At 43.0% G+C, this 17975-nt stretch overlaps 1 protein-coding gene and 1 long non-coding RNA gene across 10 annotated transcripts in view; one reads left to right on the plus strand and one right to left on the minus strand.

Annotated features, from left to right (window-relative positions):
* NEO1 (neogenin 1) overlaps positions 1-14327 on the plus strand; it is a 189663-nt gene extending 175336 nt beyond the window's left edge. For 6 of the 9 annotated variants that reach the window (XM_084532530.1, XM_084532523.1, XM_084532524.1 and 3 more), the window contains 6 exons: positions 1361-1599; positions 2303-2395; positions 6651-6809; positions 8359-8613; positions 8934-9070; positions 11440-14327. In XM_084532530.1, the coding sequence (XP_084388656.1) occupies positions 1361-1599; positions 2303-2395; positions 6651-6809; positions 8359-8613; positions 8934-9070; positions 11440-11523 (967 nt within the window). In that variant the 3' untranslated portion in view covers positions 11524-14327. Of the gene's footprint in view, positions 1-1360; positions 1600-2302; positions 2396-6650; positions 6810-8358; positions 8614-8933; positions 9075-11439 lie in introns of all 9 variants that reach the window. The other 3 variants (XM_084532529.1, XM_084532531.1, XM_084532527.1) reach the window with 2 other exon arrangements.
* An 879-nt stretch (positions 14328-15206) lies between these two features.
* On the minus strand, positions 15207-17721 carry LOC311442850. The gene is made up of 4 exons (XR_014696906.1): positions 17567-17721; positions 17078-17207; positions 16641-16798; positions 15207-15419 (listed from the first exon to the last, which is right to left on the minus strand). It is a non-coding gene; the product is annotated as an uncharacterized lncRNA (long non-coding RNA).
* Positions 17722-17975: the final 254 nt, after the last annotated feature.

Raw genomic sequence — 17975 nt, forward strand, 5'->3', positions numbered from 1 at the left:
TGCATGATAATAGCTAATTCTTGGACAGATTACTGGAGTGGAATCTGGAGCTGGAGCTGGACTCCTTAGAAAAGTGCTCCAGAATCCTAAATACAACTGTGTGTCTGACTTCTACCCTCACTCATCTGAATTAAGATGACAGCAGTGATGCTGCCATTCCCTAGGCTACTGGAAGTTGTTTCTGCATGTTCTTTTAAAGAACTGAACAGAGCTGAAAGCTTTTTATTGTTTTTAAGTTTGAAGAGACTGTTTTATGCAAACCAGGGTTATAAGAAAGTGATTAAAAGCTTGGCTTAGAAATTAATCCCACTTTTTTGCTGAAGCTGGACTATCCTGCAAGAATGCAAATTCTTGGGAGAAGAGAACGTGGATATGAGAGTCTAGCAGCTGGGAGATGTGATTGGGAGAGGAGAAAGTTCAGGGTCTTGTGCCCAAGAGAGGTTATTTATTTCTCAAGCAGCAAAAATAACCCTGTGAAATCTTGCCTTTGCTTTCCCAGTTTCTGAATGCCACCTCCCACATGCAGCAACACACAACCTTCTGATCTGCTTCATTTGTTCAACTACAGAGCTCACAGCCAGATGCTGGGAGCATGTCTGGCTGTGTATCACCTACACGAGAGGCTCTGTTTGACGATACTTTCAAATTTGTATATAGGCAGATATCTTAGCCATTCGTAGCAAATGTGCTACCTAGAAGGGACGCCTTCCTCCAGCACTGCCAGGGCCCAAAAGGAGAAGTGAGTAGGGGGGGCAGTGCTGGAGCTCTGAATTTAATTTTTCCCAAATTCCTTCTTGTCAAACGTCTTCCCCACAAGCACTCTCCCCAGTTGGCTGCTGATGCTGTTCAACAGTGATGAAAAAGCACATTAGTTAGATGTGTCTAACCTGAGCAGTGGTAAAATGAATGTTCTTGTCATTAATCTTTAGTGTTAACCATCCTGTTGGGATAATTGGCTATTTCCACACTCCTTCTGCAGCTATTGTTTGAGGTTGTTTGTAAACCCTGGAGTACAGCACAGCATGGTGTACATACACTTCGTGTTTAGAATATTCTTTTAATAACCATAAGCACTGGAAACTTAATTTTTGTTAATGAAAGCTTAGTCTGTAGAGCACAGTTCTACAGCATGTGGTACCATTTGAGACAAAATTCATGGCATCAGAGTTGCAGAATATGCAGGGGTATGCTTTGAGATGTCAGATGTGCTTATATGTAAAATTCAAAGCTTCCTGCCCAGTGGGTAGCTTTCGCTCAGCTGGATACAAGATCAGAAAGAAATCTCAATGAAAATTTGCCTTTTTCAACAAGTGAAAGGAAGCATACATCTAAGAACATTTCATTTGTTTTCCTTCCCAAGGAAACGAGCTGCCTGCAAATCAGTGAATGGGTCCCACAAGTACAAAGGAAACTCCAAAGATGTCAAGCCTCCTGACCTTTGGATCCATCATGAAAGACTGGAGCTAAAACCCATTGATAAATCTCCAGATCCCAATCCAATCATGACAGATACCCCAATCCCTCGCAACTCCCAAGACATCACCCCAGTTGATAATTCCATGGACAGCAATATCCATCAAAGGCGGAATTCCTACAGAGGTGAGCTATCAGCAAGTACTTTGATCCTGATTCTTAAAACTATAGATATTTTACTTTATCTGTCAAAATCACTTTATTGGCATGTTATTTGGTTACCATAATATTCCTTTGTTCTTACTTTACGAGTACTGAATTTGTCTTGTTCCTGGTTTATAAGGCTCTATGAAAAGGAAGGACCACATGTTTTACTGAGGAAAGTGAATGCACGAGAATTAAATAATGAATTTCCTGTAGTAAATACTGATCGGTAATCAGAAGATCATGTAAGAAGTGTGTGACACATTTCTTTCAGCAAATACACAATCAGGTTTCGGCACCTTAGCCAGCTACTGCTCATCTCTGAGGCTTGGCTGAGTTTCCACATGGTGAGTGGTTTACGTGGTGATCCAGCACGTCTTACCCACATGCATGACTCTGTTCTACCACTCATTTCCCAGAGCTGCATCGCCAGAGGTTTGTGTTAGCCTGATGGCCTGGCGAGTTCTGGAGAGTGACCAGTTATCTTTAACACTCCTCCTCCTCCCCACTTCGTGGTGAAGGATGGGAGAGCTGTTTTTGTCAGTTGTGAGTCACAAAACTGCTTACAGATGGGAGAGCCCTCTTTTGCACTCAGAAATAACGAGAGGAGGATTGAAATCATCATGGTATGGTATCACAGAAGTCTTGCTTCCATGGTAAATAACCTTCAGTATTCTTTCTTCAGGGCATGAGTCAGAGGATAGCATGTCCACGCTGGCAGGAAGAAGGGGAATGAGGCCCAAGATGATGATGCCTTTTGATTCTCAGCCACCTCAGCGTAAGTCAGCAGCCCACCTACCAGCTGTCCTGGATTTGGGAGCACCCAAACAAGCCATGCTGATGCTGTATGCAAAGGCACACACGTTCACTTACAGTCTCCCTGCTTACATCTCCTAAGTAGTTCTGTCATATCCACAGTGGAAACAGTTCAAAGAAGGCATCCTGAATCCCTTATCATGAAGGCAGAGTTAGATCGACTTAGAAGGAATAGCTGTACTGGGCGGCATGCTGCAAAAGGGGGAAGAGTTAGAATGTGTCCAGCAGTCTGTCTGTCCCAGTCTCCAGCAGCAACAATTGCAGGTGCCTCTTAGGGAGAGCCTAGGAGCCTGGCTGCTTTTTATAGTCCATTCCCTTTGTATTCTGCCAGTATCCAGCTGTTAGATAGGAACTGCAGAGGGTACATCACTGCTGAGACTTCTGCGCTCTATTTACTGACCTGCTGAACAGGTCTTGACCCCTTTCTGAAATTGCTGTCTGCCTCTAGTCTCCTGTGGTAGCAAGTTCGAGAAGTTCAAAACCTGCTGTGTAACATAGTTCTTTCTATAGTCTGTTTTTAACCAGTCTCCTACTGGTTTCATCAAGAGATTTGTGGTTCTAGTACGGGAGGACCTGGTAGCGCATTCTGTGTTCGCTTTTCCTGCTGCCTTCCTGGGTTGGTGAATCTCAGTCAGGCTCTTCTCTGCCATTAGTTGTCTTCTTTTTTGGAAAAGATAACAAAAGCCTCTGCAGTATGTACAGTAGTTTTGCTCCGCAATGTGTCTATTATACTAATTTATTGAAATGTGGATGCATCACTGCTAGAGGCTGAGGTTTTGTGAGTTTGGCAGAGCAGACTTTTAAATGAGGAGGATGTCTGGTTTGTTGTTCCTTATTTGTGTATTTTGCTGCTAATTAATGACAATTTGAGCAAGTATGCTGACTTAGAAATTGTGTTGAAGTAACGGAAATACAATTATTATTATGAAATATTTTCAGAATTAAAACATACCTGTGGTTTTCAAATGATAAAATTCTGAGATGAAAAGGGACTTTGCCAATCCTCTGAACAACTAGACTGAAACCTTGACTTCAGCACAAGTAAAACTGTGAACGTTTACAAAAGCTTACCTGCACCGACAGAACTGTGAGGCAAAATCACACAATGCTTATTTGGTATGAGCTTTAGACATGTCTTGTTCAGGGACATGTCTTGTTCATGAACATAAAGTTCATGTTTAGCTCAGGTAATTGCTACTGTTGTTACCTGCTGTCATGTATGGGTGTCTAACGGTGGACACGGCAGCTATTGGATTCTGATGATTCCCTGTCCCATGTCAGGTTCTGGAACGTGATGAATTCAGACTTGTGTGACCCCACAAAAAAAATCAGACTGCAGTGAGACTTCCTTTGCACTTTTCTGATAATGACAAGTGCGGCTTCCTGTAAATGGGATGCAGCATAACACAACATAATACAAATGAGTACAGGAGCCAGTGCTGAAACATGCTGAGTACTGCACAGAAAGAGCAGAGCAATGCGCGTTTCGTGCTACAAAATTCAGTGAGAAAGATCTGGCAACTTTACACGATCACTCCCACACAGGATGGGAAGATGTGCAGCTGACAAGAGTGATAGATACGGTGGTGGTACATATTTTATGGAGGTAGCATATTCCAGTTCCACTTTATAATGGTATTCAAGCTGATGTGATTATGCTGGCAGATACAGTTGTGGATATGATTTTTCCTTGCAGCACCAAACCTGGCTTTGACATCTTTTTTTTTTTTTTTTTTTTTTTTTTTAATGCCAGTCCTGCTGTGTTTGCTTGAAAAACATATGTGTTTCCCCTCCATCCTGCAATAGATCCTGCCTTGCCCAGAATGAAAGAACCAGCTGCAGACACAGCTGGCTTGGTGCAACAGGCTAGCACGATGCACTAAATGTCAGGAAGGATAAGTAAGGTCCTCTGGTGCCTTAGGGCTTGAGATTGTTTTTGTGACTCTCTTTTGAGTTTTTGTCCTGTTTGCAAAAGCTCCAAGGAGTTACAACTGTAGGATTTTTTACAGTCAGTGAAAACATTAAGGTGATGTCTTTAGATACTTTCTTGCAGAAGCTCCACTGAAAATGGACGTTCTGGTACATGAGGTTCTTTTCAATAAGCAGCATAGGCAGAACCATTTAGTGTGTTTAAGCCTGTGGCTGCAGATACCTTCCTGTTCCTTTATTTCCCTGTACTGTAGTGTTCAAATCTAGATATTTTTCCTCTTAAGTACTAAATTAGGATAACTTAGTATGTTCAATTTCAGTATAATTTCCAGCAGTGCAACAGGAATGGTGCATGCCTAGTTAGTCCCTTCCTTTTGACAACTGGAAAACAAAACTTCTGGAAGGGTATTAGGAAGCAAAGACCTATTTATTTCTTAATGCACATTTTTCTTTGTCTTGTTCTTCCTATGATTTTTTTTCTTCCTTGAAATTAAATAGCACATTGTGATCTGTTGTTACAGCATACTGATTTTTGAACTGTAAAGCTTTGTGTGATTTAGGTAACCAGAAAAGTAATTGCAGAGTTGCCCTAGCTGGATGGCTAGGTGAGAAGGTGCACATACCTAGGACCTGGCTTTTCACTGGATCAAGTTTTTCCAACTTGCTCACTGGATTCTGCTTTGGGTGGTGTTTCAGAACTACTATGGTCTTGTTTTTTCTCCATCCCCAAGCTTTTAAGAAGTGTCTTCTGAGGCACAGAGTTATGTGCAAAATTTTTATTGCAGTTGCAGAAATGTCTAGGCAATCTTTTGTACTGACATTCATTATATTTGATAATGACCAAATTGATACAGCAGTAGTTTTTACAAGTAGAAGTAATTAAAATGTTCATGCTTATAAAATGTTATGCCTTACAGTCTACATGCTTCCTACCTTGCTGACATGCAGGAGAGCTCCCGGTGGCTCTGATGACTGTCATCTCTGCCACAGTTTCTGATCACCCAGTTCTTGTGGTTTATTCCTTGATTTGCCAGTTCCCTGTGAGACAAAGTGACACTGTAATCTTCCTTGAGGCTCTTAGTGAGAATAGCTGGTATTTTACTGTGACTGTATCCCTGGACATGTTTCCCTAGGATTTAAATCTAGAACCGAATGCTCAGTAATGGAGTGTAGTTACTCTTCATTTATAGGAGGCTGATGATAATGGGGTTGCCTTTCTGTGGGTCTAACTTAATGGTTATTACCAATAGCTGAAAATCTGTACACATATTGCCTCCTCTGATCAATTCCCATATTCTGTCCTGCTGACAGGCTATTTTCCAGGAAATGAAGAAGTCAGAGGGTTCAGGTTTCTTTAGTCAGCCTTTGAGTTCAAACAGCATGCATCAATGCAAGAAGTCTTAACTGGATTACCATTATAATGATAGATTTGTGCATCGTCAGTTCTAGAAAGTAACTTTCAAAGGCACCACATGTGGAGAATTTCCAGAAAAGGTTCAAACCAACCAACTACAACTGTGTTTTTCTTTATGGTACTAATGCTAGCACTGACCTTTGGCCTTTTCCTTCTGTTTTCTGTGTTGAGACTTCTTTTCGGTGATTTTGAGCAACTCAGTATTTCAGTCTCTCCTAAGAGCTAAACTGTACACTTTTCCTCCCATGTGGGGAGTAGTGGGACTTTGTTTTGCTGTTGTCACAAGAGGGTGAGGGCAAAGGATGTTTTACAGTAAGTATAAAATTCACATGTGTCAAGCAGGAATAAATGCAATAAAGACAGCAAGATAAAAAATGAGAAAAAAATGAAAAAAATGTTTTCAGTTTTAAATGTATAGGAGCAGAGCTTTACTAATTCCGCACAGAGGGAGTGAATAGAGCCTTTGGTGTCTGTCATGTCCTATGCTTATTTGTCTTACATTAATTAATTAACCAAAGATGCCACATTCCATTACAATGTTGAGAAATTCAATGGCAGTCACAAATAGTTTGGAATTTGAGCTCAGATGTCTCCTGTATTAGGTCTGACATTTATAGCACAGCATAAAATATGTGGAGTTTTAAAGGGAGTGTAACAGAACTCTTGGAAGACACAGCCAAGAGAAGAGCACTTGCTGCGCAGGAAAATGGAGGATTCTGCTTCTTTGGGGGGTTTGTGTCTTGTCACAGAGGGAGCTTGTCCTAGCTCCCCTGCTCAGAGGCTTTGTGGGAGAAGGGAGGGATGTGGTGCGTTTCAGTACATGTGCATGCTTGTCTGTATGTTAAGCATTTTTCTGTCTTATATTCATTCACAGCTGTGATTAGTGCTCATCCCATCCATTCACTCGATAACCCTCACCATCATTTCCACTCCGGCAGCCTCGCTTCTCCAACTCGCAGCTATCTCCATCACCAGGTCAACCCGTGGCCGATTGGCACATCCATGTCCCATTCAGACAGGGCCAATTCCACAGGTGAGATATAAACATGCAGGTAGATTTTGATTGTATTGGAACAATGAGTGAAATGTGGAATCAACAGCTGAAACTTAACTTGGTCAGTCACCATTTTGGTCTTTGCCAAAATTCATTCATTGAGCTGAATGAAAGTAAAATTAACTTCTAAGGTTTTTAGATAACGACAGACAGCAACTAGCGCTGTGTGTATTTGCTTCGGTAGGTGACCCATAGCATTTCCTGGCTTGTTGCCAATAGAAGAGGAAGAATGGGAAAAAGTACTTCCCTAAGAGGCAGAGGGATGGGTTTAAGTACAGACAATATTCTTGACAATTAGATTGCGTTTTATGTAGACTGCTTCTCGTGTAGCTCAGATACTGATCCTTTCAATAGGTGATAATGCCCTTGGAAAAGGAGGCTTAATGTTTTATATACATACAACTTCAAAAAGGAAGACTCCTTAATATAAAACCTTCAGCCCTGGAGTCTGAAACATCAGTTTACATCTAATATGAGCTATTTAATGTGATAATAACTTTCCTAATTAGTTGTGTTTAAAAGCGAGACAGAACAAAAGTCCAGATTTTGTTACTGAGAGCTATTAGTTAATCCTCCTGAAGCACAAAGAAAATTGTGGTGTTTCCTATGCGGCGTTTTTCAGGCTTGACGCACAATTGCTTGCGATAGTTTTTGTAATGTCTCCAGTTTTCTTAAAAATTCTGAAGCAACGGTATTGCTAAATTGCAAGTGGATAACATCCTGAGATGAAGTGAATTCTGGGTTTCTGTAGCTTAAGGTCTAAATTTTAGTTAAGGTGCCAGAGCCAACAGTATTGTTTCCTCTTTCCTTCTGAAAACAATTCACAAGGGTGCAAACACACAGATGATATGTTAGAGGCAGAGGTTCCTCTTGCTGTGTTTATGCTGCTGAAGTGTCAGCTCTTGCCATCCAGATCTTTTCCTGCACATGATCTGATCAGGATCACGATGCCCTAAATTCAAGGTACCATCTTGTTCTCTGAGATGTGGGTGGAGCTGCTGCAGGCAGCCAAATGAAGCCTGGGATTTCATTTCAGTTTTCAGCAAGTAAATGGATTTGAAATCTTTCTAAAAAAAAAAAAAAAAAAAAAAAAAAAGCTCTTCTGTATGCATTTCAGTGATATATGCAGAACATATACCTATATAAGAATTCCTGTGTTGTGAAATACTGAAGTATAAAATGAGACTGAAGATTCGTGTTCTGTGCTGTTCGTCTGAGGCCCAGGCTGCTGTCTGTCTTCTTACATGTAGCTGTTCCCACACAAAGCTGTTGATTTGGTCTTATACCTGTGGACTCATTCAGTTCTCCAGCTTATTTTGTTACTAAACAGCTGTTGCCGTTCACTCTACAACAGGACGGTTACATGGAACTGGTGTTAATTGCTACACAGCTGACTCGTGAATTTGCTTCTTAGCTTATAGCAGCAATCTTGGGAATGGTGCTTGTAAACACTACTGCTTTGTTTCCATGTGACCACAGAGAAAATTTCTGTAAAAGGAAATAAACCACAGCTTCTTGTCTGTTGTAGAATCTGTTCGAAACACACCTAGCACGGACACCATGCCAGCTTCCTCCTCTCAGACATGTGCTGACCATCAGGATCCTGAAAGCACCACAGGAGCTTACCTGGCTAATGCACAAGAGGAGGATTCAGCTCAGAACCTCCCCACAGCACATGTTCGTCCTTCCCACCCGCTGAAGAGTTTTGCAGTGCCAGCAGTCCCACCAGCTGGTTCCACGTACGACCCTGCATTGCCAAGCACCCCGTTACTGACTCAGCAAGGTGAGCAGGGGAAAACTTGCCAGAGACGCTTGTCAGACAGAGAAAGAAAGAAGGAGATTTTAAGCAGAAAATGATGGGGAGAGTTGGGTGTCAAAGAAAACGTGTCAGACGCTGGACTGATTTTTTTTGATTCTATTTTCAAGGCCCTTTTCAGTACATAGATTAACTAGACAAAAATTCAAATTCAGCATTTCATTATTTGAAGTGTTCGTTTTCCTCTATTCTAATAGAAACCTTTTTATTCTCCTACTACCAAGAGCCTTCTGAATAGGCAGAATATTAATTAACTGAGGCATAATTATATAACAATTTCTTTTAAGCTCCTAACCATCCCGTTCACTCGGTGAAGACTGCGTCAATTGGGACCTTAGGAAGAACTCGACCTCCTATGCCAGTGGTAGTTCCCAGTGCCCCTGACGTGCAGGAGACCACCAGGATGCTCGAGGACTCGGAAAGCGTAGGTACTCTTACACTGCCAGCAGCTTCGTTTGGCAGTGCGTATCAAAATGGTGAACCTCTGTGTGTATGATCGTTGTAAACTTCAGTAATGACTGCACTGAGACTTTCAAAGGCAGAGGATAATGAGGCTTCTGACTTCTACCAAGTGCCATTGCTTGTTAACCCACATAAAAAAAATCATCTACTGCCAAAACCTTCTACACAAGGCTGTGAATTCAGAGAATAAGCACATAAATGCAGGTATTAATAGTACTTTCTAATTCTGAAAGTTACCTGTGAGCATACCTCTGTTTCTCGTTATGCACCACTAAACAGACGCAGTGCTTCCATCTATTCCAGTCCACAAGGCCCACTGAGTCAAAACTGATAAACCTCCAGCAACATTCTGGCTGTCTTGAAGCTATTAGCTGAACGTAGAGTAACAGTCTCACAATTACAAGAAGGGAGTAAAGCCAGATACTTGTCTTCTAATTTTTTACAACACATAGCACCTAATGGAGATGATGAATTTATGACTTGGCCTTCAGTACACAAGGTTCTGTACTGGAGCTGTGAAAGTTCCCCTGCACGTCTTTTTTTTGGCTTACCTTGGCGTAAAGAGAATCTTTGTTCACAGAGCTGTAGGCCTCCAATGGTGCCGCTTGCTCTTCTGTACAGCTTAAGGTGTTGTGTTCATGCTCACTTTGAGATGTCATTTTTTTCTATCTGTTTTGCAAGCATACCGTGCCTGGATCCTTTTAAAGTCCTGCAGCTGCAGCTTCCTGTGCTGTTGCATAGCCACTAAAGCATCCAGAGTGTCATTGCGAACGAAAAACTTAGCGTTAAAGCCAAAATGTTTAATTAAAGCCATGATCCCAAATATTTAGATTTCATTCTTGTGAAAGTGTTCTGACTTTCCGAGAAAAATACAACTATTGAGCTTCTTTGGAAATAGACAGTTTTTAAGAAGTGAGGATCTTCCAGGTGTCAGGAAAGAGCTTTCTTTTGAAATCACAGGCCAAGAAGTTCTTATATTAGCTATTGTATTACTGTTAGAGGAAATGCTCATTTTGAACGATTTTTTTTTCACGTTTCCTTTTTCTTGCATGCCTTTGTCACATTGTTGTTGTCTCTAATTCATCCTCTTGATTTTACTTCTGTATGTGCTGGACTCTAGAAATTATATGCATACATGTACTTGATCTAGTATACTTTCACTCCTGTATTTGTCGCTCCTATGTTACTTGTTTATTTAGAGTTGGTGCCAAAACACTTATTAGTTATTCATCAATTAAATTTATAACTTAAATATATACATGAATAAGTTTATTAATAAACTAGTACAATATAAAGTCATCATGCACACTTTATATGCTAGCTAAATTATGAGTTTTAGGAATTAGGATTGGAAGGTGATTTGAATTGATTTAGTCCTTATGAGAAGAGTAAGTCTGAATACTTCCAGCTCACTGATATTTATCATTGCCAATTGCTGGCAGATAGCGTGTTAGACACAGGACAGAGAGGACATCTCTGGTACAAAACAGTCTAGATTTGCTTGGTAAATCGAAAGTTGCTGCTCTTCTCTGCTTAAATGAAAGAAGAGGTTTGTATTTAGGAGCACAGCAGTGAGATAACACTGCCAGGTCTGAGCACTCCAGTTTAGGGGTACGCAGTCAGCTGAGCAGTAGCTTTAATACTAGGCTCTAGCCAGAAGGTCTAATAATGGGCCTCAATTATATAGAGCAGAAATGATCACACAGGAGTTCTGGGGCTCCTGATTTGGCACTATTAGAGCTGGAACTGGAATACCACGAGCAGCCTGGCTCGCCTCCTATGAAAAGAGTTCTATGTCCTTCTATGAAAGACTTGGCTTAGAAAGGTTTTGAGATGAACTAATTCATGGTATCCGTCTATGTACCTGTATAGATTACAGTATTACAATAGCTGAAGCTAGACAATTGAGGCTAAAAATGGAGTATGATCTTTTTAGCAAGCCTAAGTGTGTTTTAAAACAATTTTACCTGTATGATTTTTTTCAATTTTTTTTTTTTTACAATCAAGCCAGGACACTCTTTCTAAAATACCTACTTCAGTTCAAAGACAGCTGTTACCTTGAGGCAGGAACTGACACAGGTGAAACAAATAAGATGATCACAGTTTCACAGTCAGTTAAACCATAAATCAGCATTGCAAAAAGATGTGCATTTAAAATAGTGTTATTCAGCGTATTAGTTCTATAACTCTCAGTAAATCTGCTTCTGCTTACTCGTGTGTCAGAGCCACAAGCTATGCTAGAATCACTGACCACTTCTTATTCCTTACTTTGTCTCTCTCCAAAGACTGCATGTCACCTTGTCAGTAACTAACTCTTTCCATCTCCCACAGAATTATGAACCAGATGAGCTGACCAAAGAGATGGCCCACCTGGAAGGACTTATGAAGGACCTTAATGCCATCACTACAGCATGACCACCTTCACCAGGACATGACTCCAAATCGTATCACAAGTCTTGGGACTCAGCCTTGGAATGCAAGGAATTGTACAGAGAATAAAAAATACAGAAAAAGAGGGACAGCACATTGAGAGCATTCACAGAAAGCAAACGAACCAACTGGTGCATTTGTGCTACGGCTCGAAGAGAGATGACCTTTCTTGTCATCATCCTGCAATGAAGTCATTGCCAGGTTGAATTCCATTTACCTGCTGAGACCATGCAGGATGGGACGCATCAGGCTGAAATCTAGCATCCAGACAAAAGGAAAAAAAAAAGTGGACTTCACATTTTTTTTTTCTGGTCAGGTTTTGTCTCAGTGGTGTGATTGCCCTGCCTTTTCAGTGTTGGACATTCGCATTTATGTACAATTTTGTGTTTTTATTTTATCTTTTTTTTATAAAAAGGAAAAAAACTAATGTAATCAAAAAAAAAGGAGAAACTGTTGTTTTCCACAGCCTAGACTGACATTTGACTGCTTGTTCTATTGTGTATGAAAATTCATTGCCAGTGTGGGTTGTTTTGTTTGTTTTTTATTCTGCGTATAATTACGTCCCCTTCTGGCAGTTAATCCATGGCCTTTTGGGATGCTGCACTGCTATTTGTAAGCTTTTTTTTATTATTATTTTTATATTATAATTATTAAAAGCCTGACTTTCTCCTCTCATCACTGTGAGATTACCAGTCTGTTTGAATTGAAATGTAATTTGAAAGGCTTGTTTGTCGCTTTTTGTGCAGTTTCAATATTTTGAGTGGGGAAAAGTAGATGGGGAAGGGGAGGGGATCCAGTGGGAGGTTTCATTATTGTTGTTTTCCTGTCTTTCTACATTGACTCGAAAGACTGAAGAAAATGAAAGCATCTTCTGTAACGTCCTTCCTTGTAACTTCAGCATACTGTGTCTCTGGTTACTGAATTGCAGTGAGAGTCATTTAGAAACATTAAAAAAAATTCCTCCTGTAAAGTAGGGTTCCTTACGTTTAGATGACACTACAGCTTATTTTGGCATCAGTGCTCTGTTTTGTTGTTGTTAGGTTAAAGACCGCATCATGAAACTAAAGTGCAGATTAACACTCACGCAGCACGGAGAACTTGGCACAGGCAGCAGCGCCCAGGCACAGCATTTCGCTGCTGGTGCTGCTGAGGTTTGAGCAACCTGGCCCTCTTCAAGCAGAGAGCTGTGGACCTCTTCTAAAGATTTTACGCCATGCCTTTGAGAACACATCACGTCCACAGGCTCCTTCAGCAGCACATCCACCCCCAGTGCAATTTCTCTATCCCAGGCCATTTAAACGAGAATCCTCTTAAGGATTCTTGAGAGACATAAGCAAGGCAAAATGTATTTTTTTACACTTTTGAAACCATTTAAAATAAAAACAGTATTAGCAACTCAGGTGCTGTTCACATTATCTGTCTAGAAAGGAAGGAAAGTTAAAAGAGAGCTCCTGTATGAGTGGAAAGAAAAGCTTTTTTATTTTCTCAGTATCATTGCTTAGCTCTGCCATACTCTGTGAGGAGGAATGGCAGAAAAGGAGACTATTTCAGTGAGAAAAATAAACAAAACCCATCTGCCCAAGAACCTTGTGTGTATTTTCACTTTTAAGATAAGATGAAAGAAACCCCCAAACTTGCTGATGATTCATGTGGAGACTCCGTTCCTCCTGAGCAATGGGATTTCTAGCTTGGAAGCTCGGCATTAATGATGGAGGCAGTGCAGGTGGCAGGCAGTTCAGATGTGGGGCACTTCTAACGTAATCCAGAGCTCCTCAGCTAGACGGCTGCACCTGCTGGAACAGAACAGGAGATACCAGGATCTGTTTTTAAGTTTAAAACAAACAAAAATTGATTGCTTCCCACCCACTCCTTATTGGATATTTAATGGATTAAAATAATGGATATTTAATGGCTGTTTTGCTACAGCTAAAGCTCTGGGCCCATTTTCTTAATCCCCATCACAAAAAGAGAGCCCACGAATCATTCTGGAGAGCAGCAGGGGTTCGGGCTTTAGTTTTACTTCCTTTCTTTTCCTGGACTCTTTGTGCCATCATTTCTAGCACATTTGCTGGATTTATTTATTATTTGAAGGAAAGGAGGGAGGGAATCGATTGGAGCACCGTGGGCCACCTGGAAAATTGATGTTTGGACTTTTAATCAATACAATTCAGGGCAAAATAAGCTACAGAATATGTATTTAAATAATAAAATACACACCTTGTCCTGAAAGGAAGGGTGTATGTTTTCCTTTGCCTATTTTTTACCTATACCCAAAGAAATAGCATCTTACATACACAGTATTCTTAGCTGGTGGGTCTTTGTGAATATTACTTATGTATAACACCATGAATGTTAATATTGTCATTGAATTTGGGGAGGGGAATATTTTTAATGATAAAACAACTGTTCAAAGTTGGTTTTTTAAGGTTAAACTAAAAAAAACATTTATTCAATTCAGTGTACAATCTGTATTGCACTTTTTCACATTTTAATGCTACGTTTTCTTACATATCCTGTGATTTTAAATTTGGACATTGTGTATTCTTGTAGTGTCATAGTCGAGCTGTTAAGTGGCAGCTTCCCTCAGAGAGATTTGGGGAAAAAAAACTGTATATTGTTTTATGATTCTCATGTAGAATAATTTTGAGGACTGCTGTAGACGTCTACCTTTCTGTACAATTTTTTTGCTTTTCTGTAGTATTTGCTGTATACTCTATGGCTTTTTTTAATAACTTCATGTTTATTATTTTGTATTGGACATCCAATACACTTTTTTTAATCCAATCAAATTCTGGTCTGCTTGGAGAGTTTGTTCTCTTTTCAACTATTCCTCTACCTTGTTTTCCTAACCAAGGTGGTGACCAGGTTTGGGATTTTACTCGAACCTTTTTTGTTGCTGTTTGTCAGGTTGCTTCCTCCAGAGAAAGAAGAGGAACAGGAGGACACCATTAACACCATTATTCCCACCCCTACACAGGTGCGGAGCATGTAGTGTCTTCCTGGCTAACTCCCTACCCTCTGTTTGCAAGCTCAATGGCAAAAATATCATCTAACAAGCAAGCCTCAGGAAGCAGGATTTCAAGCCAGTGGAAGTACGTTTCAGAGAGGAACTTTAGTAAGCCAGTAAATCACAGGAAAAAAAAAAAATATATATATATATACATATATATAAATCCTTGAATATAGCACTCAAAGTACTGTAAGTGATATCCTTGTTCTTACCTTCATGCTTACTCCACTCTCCAATACTGAAGAGATTTGCTGGTCATCAGTCTCTTCTCCACAAGCCAGCCCTAATTACTGGTGTCCCACATTCCTGAGGGTATTAGACCCTTCCTCACCCTGACCTCTGCCAAATGAGAACAAGCTACCGCATGGCTTTGCACTCCCTTCCCCCATCCCTATTTTGCTAGGCAGGTTCTAGTGTTCTCTCCAAAGTTTTGCAACTGTGCTGAGGTTGTGAGTGGAAACTGGGCCCCCACAGTTCTGAAGGCAGGCTGTGACCCTGCAGCCGGGCAGGGGCCTCTCAGTCAGGCAAGAGTTGGTGAGAGGTGTAAGGGAGCTGGGAACAAAGGTGTTAGTGATGTAGTTGGGAGTGCCACAAGGCACAGCTGAGATGCAGGCACAAAGAGTTGACACAGCAGAAAAATGTGACCTCTATTTACTAACCTCTGGCTTAGGAAGTGAAAGACCACCTCTTATTTGGCCAGCGCAGCTAATTTCCTCGGGTACTCGCGTTGCAGGTCAAGGCAGATGAAAGGTGGCGGTTTTCTGAGGGCCACGTGGGCTGTTGTAAGGCAGGTAGAAGGAACACCTGCATTTGTGCCCTTCTGCAGGCTGGGCAGTGCACGGCAAGGACACTAGATGGCAGCGATGACTTGCTGGTAAGCAAAGCAAAACCACAAACACACCATTTTTTGCATCTACCTGGAAGAGACTGTTTCTCCTCAGCCTACATTAATTAAGGAGACTGAAATTAGTGATGTTCTTTTGTTAGCAGCAGCATAGTAATGAGCTCCTGCAGCAAACTAGGTTTCTTCCTGCCTCACTGTGTCCTTCCTTGATAGCATTTATGCTTCTAACATAGGCATAAAGATTTGACTCGCAGCAACTCAAACACCTTTGGTAAATTGGTGCAACACTTGCAGACTTCTCCGATTAAAAGCAGCCTCCTGTCTTAAGGCAGGAATTAAGGCTGGCTTTAAACTACCAGCAAGTCAACGTTCAGCTCAAATAAGATCATTCCTATGAAAGCAGACATGATTTTAGCTAAATTACCTTGGCCAAAACCATTAAATTGGTACATTTTTCTGCAGGGGCAGCTCTCCCCTAACCAACCATAGGGTTTGGTCAGGTTACACCTGCTCTTACCGCACAGGGGATGGTGGCTCCTGGAACCTGCCTTTTTAACAGGCAAGAAAAGCCTGAATGTGGCAGCTGGCCTGGGAGGTGAACCCAATACAATGAGGGGGAGCAAAGAAACTTGCTGTAGGGGAAAGTGTCCTGAACCAGTCAGCTCAGCTCCCTGCTCAGGGCTCCCTACACATGCAGATGCCAGGCCCATTTCCCCTCTACAGGCAGGCCCGGCAGCAGTTGCACTTGACCAAGAACCTATCCCCTGTCCTCCAGGGGAGCGGAATTTAGTATTTTTTGTTTGTTTTCATTTTTTCAGTTATTCCCCATTTTCAGCTCCTGTTGCCCCACCTTCTTCCCTCAGTTCCCATCTCTCCCCAGACCCTCCTCTCTTCCAGTACGTGCTGCCATTCCTCCAGACCTTCCTCTCTGTCAGGACAGCGGCCGAGAGAGACAACTCTCAGAGGACTGCAATTCAGAGCAAATGCTAATTTTCCTCGGTGATTTCTTAGGAGGAAATTCCCAACCTGGCTGTGGCTGTCTCAGGACACCCGACCCTCTGTCAAACAGGAGGGTGGTGCTGCTCTGGTGTCTGCAAACCCTACTCATGTGAACCAGGCTCAGCACAGCCATGGTTAAAACAGCAGCAACCCCACTGCTGCAAAGGCTGGGTGAATTCACTGAGATGTGCTAGAGATGTAGCAATAAATTCACCACGTTAACTTAATCCAAACCAGGATTAATCCTACTCACACCTAGCAGGCTCCAGACAAGGGGAAAGCACCCACTGGCCCATGCCTGGTGGTTTTGCTGCATCCCTTTCGTTTCAGGCTGCCAGCATGTCCAGCTCGAGTACTTCCATCGCTCTGTCAGGGTGGGGTGAGGGCCTCTGTCCTGGGCTTCAGGCCTGAGGGGGAAAGGAGCGACCCCAGTCACTGCTCCTGGCCAGCAGAGCCTCAGCAGGCAGAGCTGGGAGCAGGTTGGAAAGCGCTGACCCTGTCTCACAGGGAGGGCGAGAGGAAGAGGCTTCCCCAGGGAACCTGGGGGCAGCCACGTGCCTGAAAGCCCCTTCCCACCCCGCACCCTCCCCGAGGCCGACCTCCCAGCCTCCTTGCACGCGAGGAGCACGCCAGGCCACATTGCTCCTCCGTGGGCACCATCGCCATGGGAACTGCATCCACTTAACTCAGCCAAGCTCCATGCTGACAGCGGCTTCCCTCCGGTGCAGGGGTTCCCCCGCAGCTGCTGCGAGGCAGAGCCCCGGTCACGCACTGCTCCGAGCCACCTCCTGCCTGCCCGCAGTGAGGCTTCGGAGCCTCATGGCCAAAAAATAAAGAAATCTGTGGCTGCCAAGGAAACCTGCACCTCTTCCTGGTCCTGTCTGTCCTCCAGAAGCCCTCAGTCTCGAGGGCTGCCACTGTGTTATCAGTGATGTGGGAGTGTCACCTCCCAAACGCTCTCAGCCGCGGGCGGCAGGACTGCTCTGGCAGTCACATTTTGCCCTCCTCATCCCGGGTTTCCCCCATCTCTGCCTGCCCCTGCTGTGGTATTGCTGCAGCCTTGTGGCCCTCACAACACCCCCACACCCCAGGGACCCAGCCCCACGAGGAGATGCTGCACAGGGACTCCCGGGGCTGATTTCCCTGATCCTACAGCATTCACCAGCCTCTCTTACCCCCAGGTAAACAAGGTGCTTCTTCCCAGCTCAGCCTGCTCCCAACCACTTAATACCAAGCCTGCAGCCTTTGCACAAGCCCCTGCTGCTGCCCCTTCACAACCTCCAGCAGCCCTGCTCCTACCAGGGCTGAACAGGGCCACCAACACCCCAAAAGTGTGCTGCAACTAGGGTGCCACCCCCAAATCCCCACTGCTGCTGTTACCTAGCCAGGCCTGGAGGAGCTCTCTGCTCCCTGCGAGGAGCCGGCTGGAGCCTGCCCCTTGCCCCAGGTGTTTCCCATCTCCCTCCCCCAGCCCCTTCCCAGGTGCTGAGCATTAACCCAGGTGCCTAATCCAGCACTGGGGGCTGGTTCTGTTTTGCAAGCCAGCCAGGCTCGCATGCAGGTGGGCCTGGAGAGCTGGGGCTT

This window comes from Aythya ferina, assembly GCF_964211825.1.
Source record: "Aythya ferina genome assembly, chromosome: 11".
In the NCBI taxonomy this organism is placed as follows: Eukaryota; Metazoa; Chordata; class Aves; order Anseriformes; family Anatidae; genus Aythya; species Aythya ferina.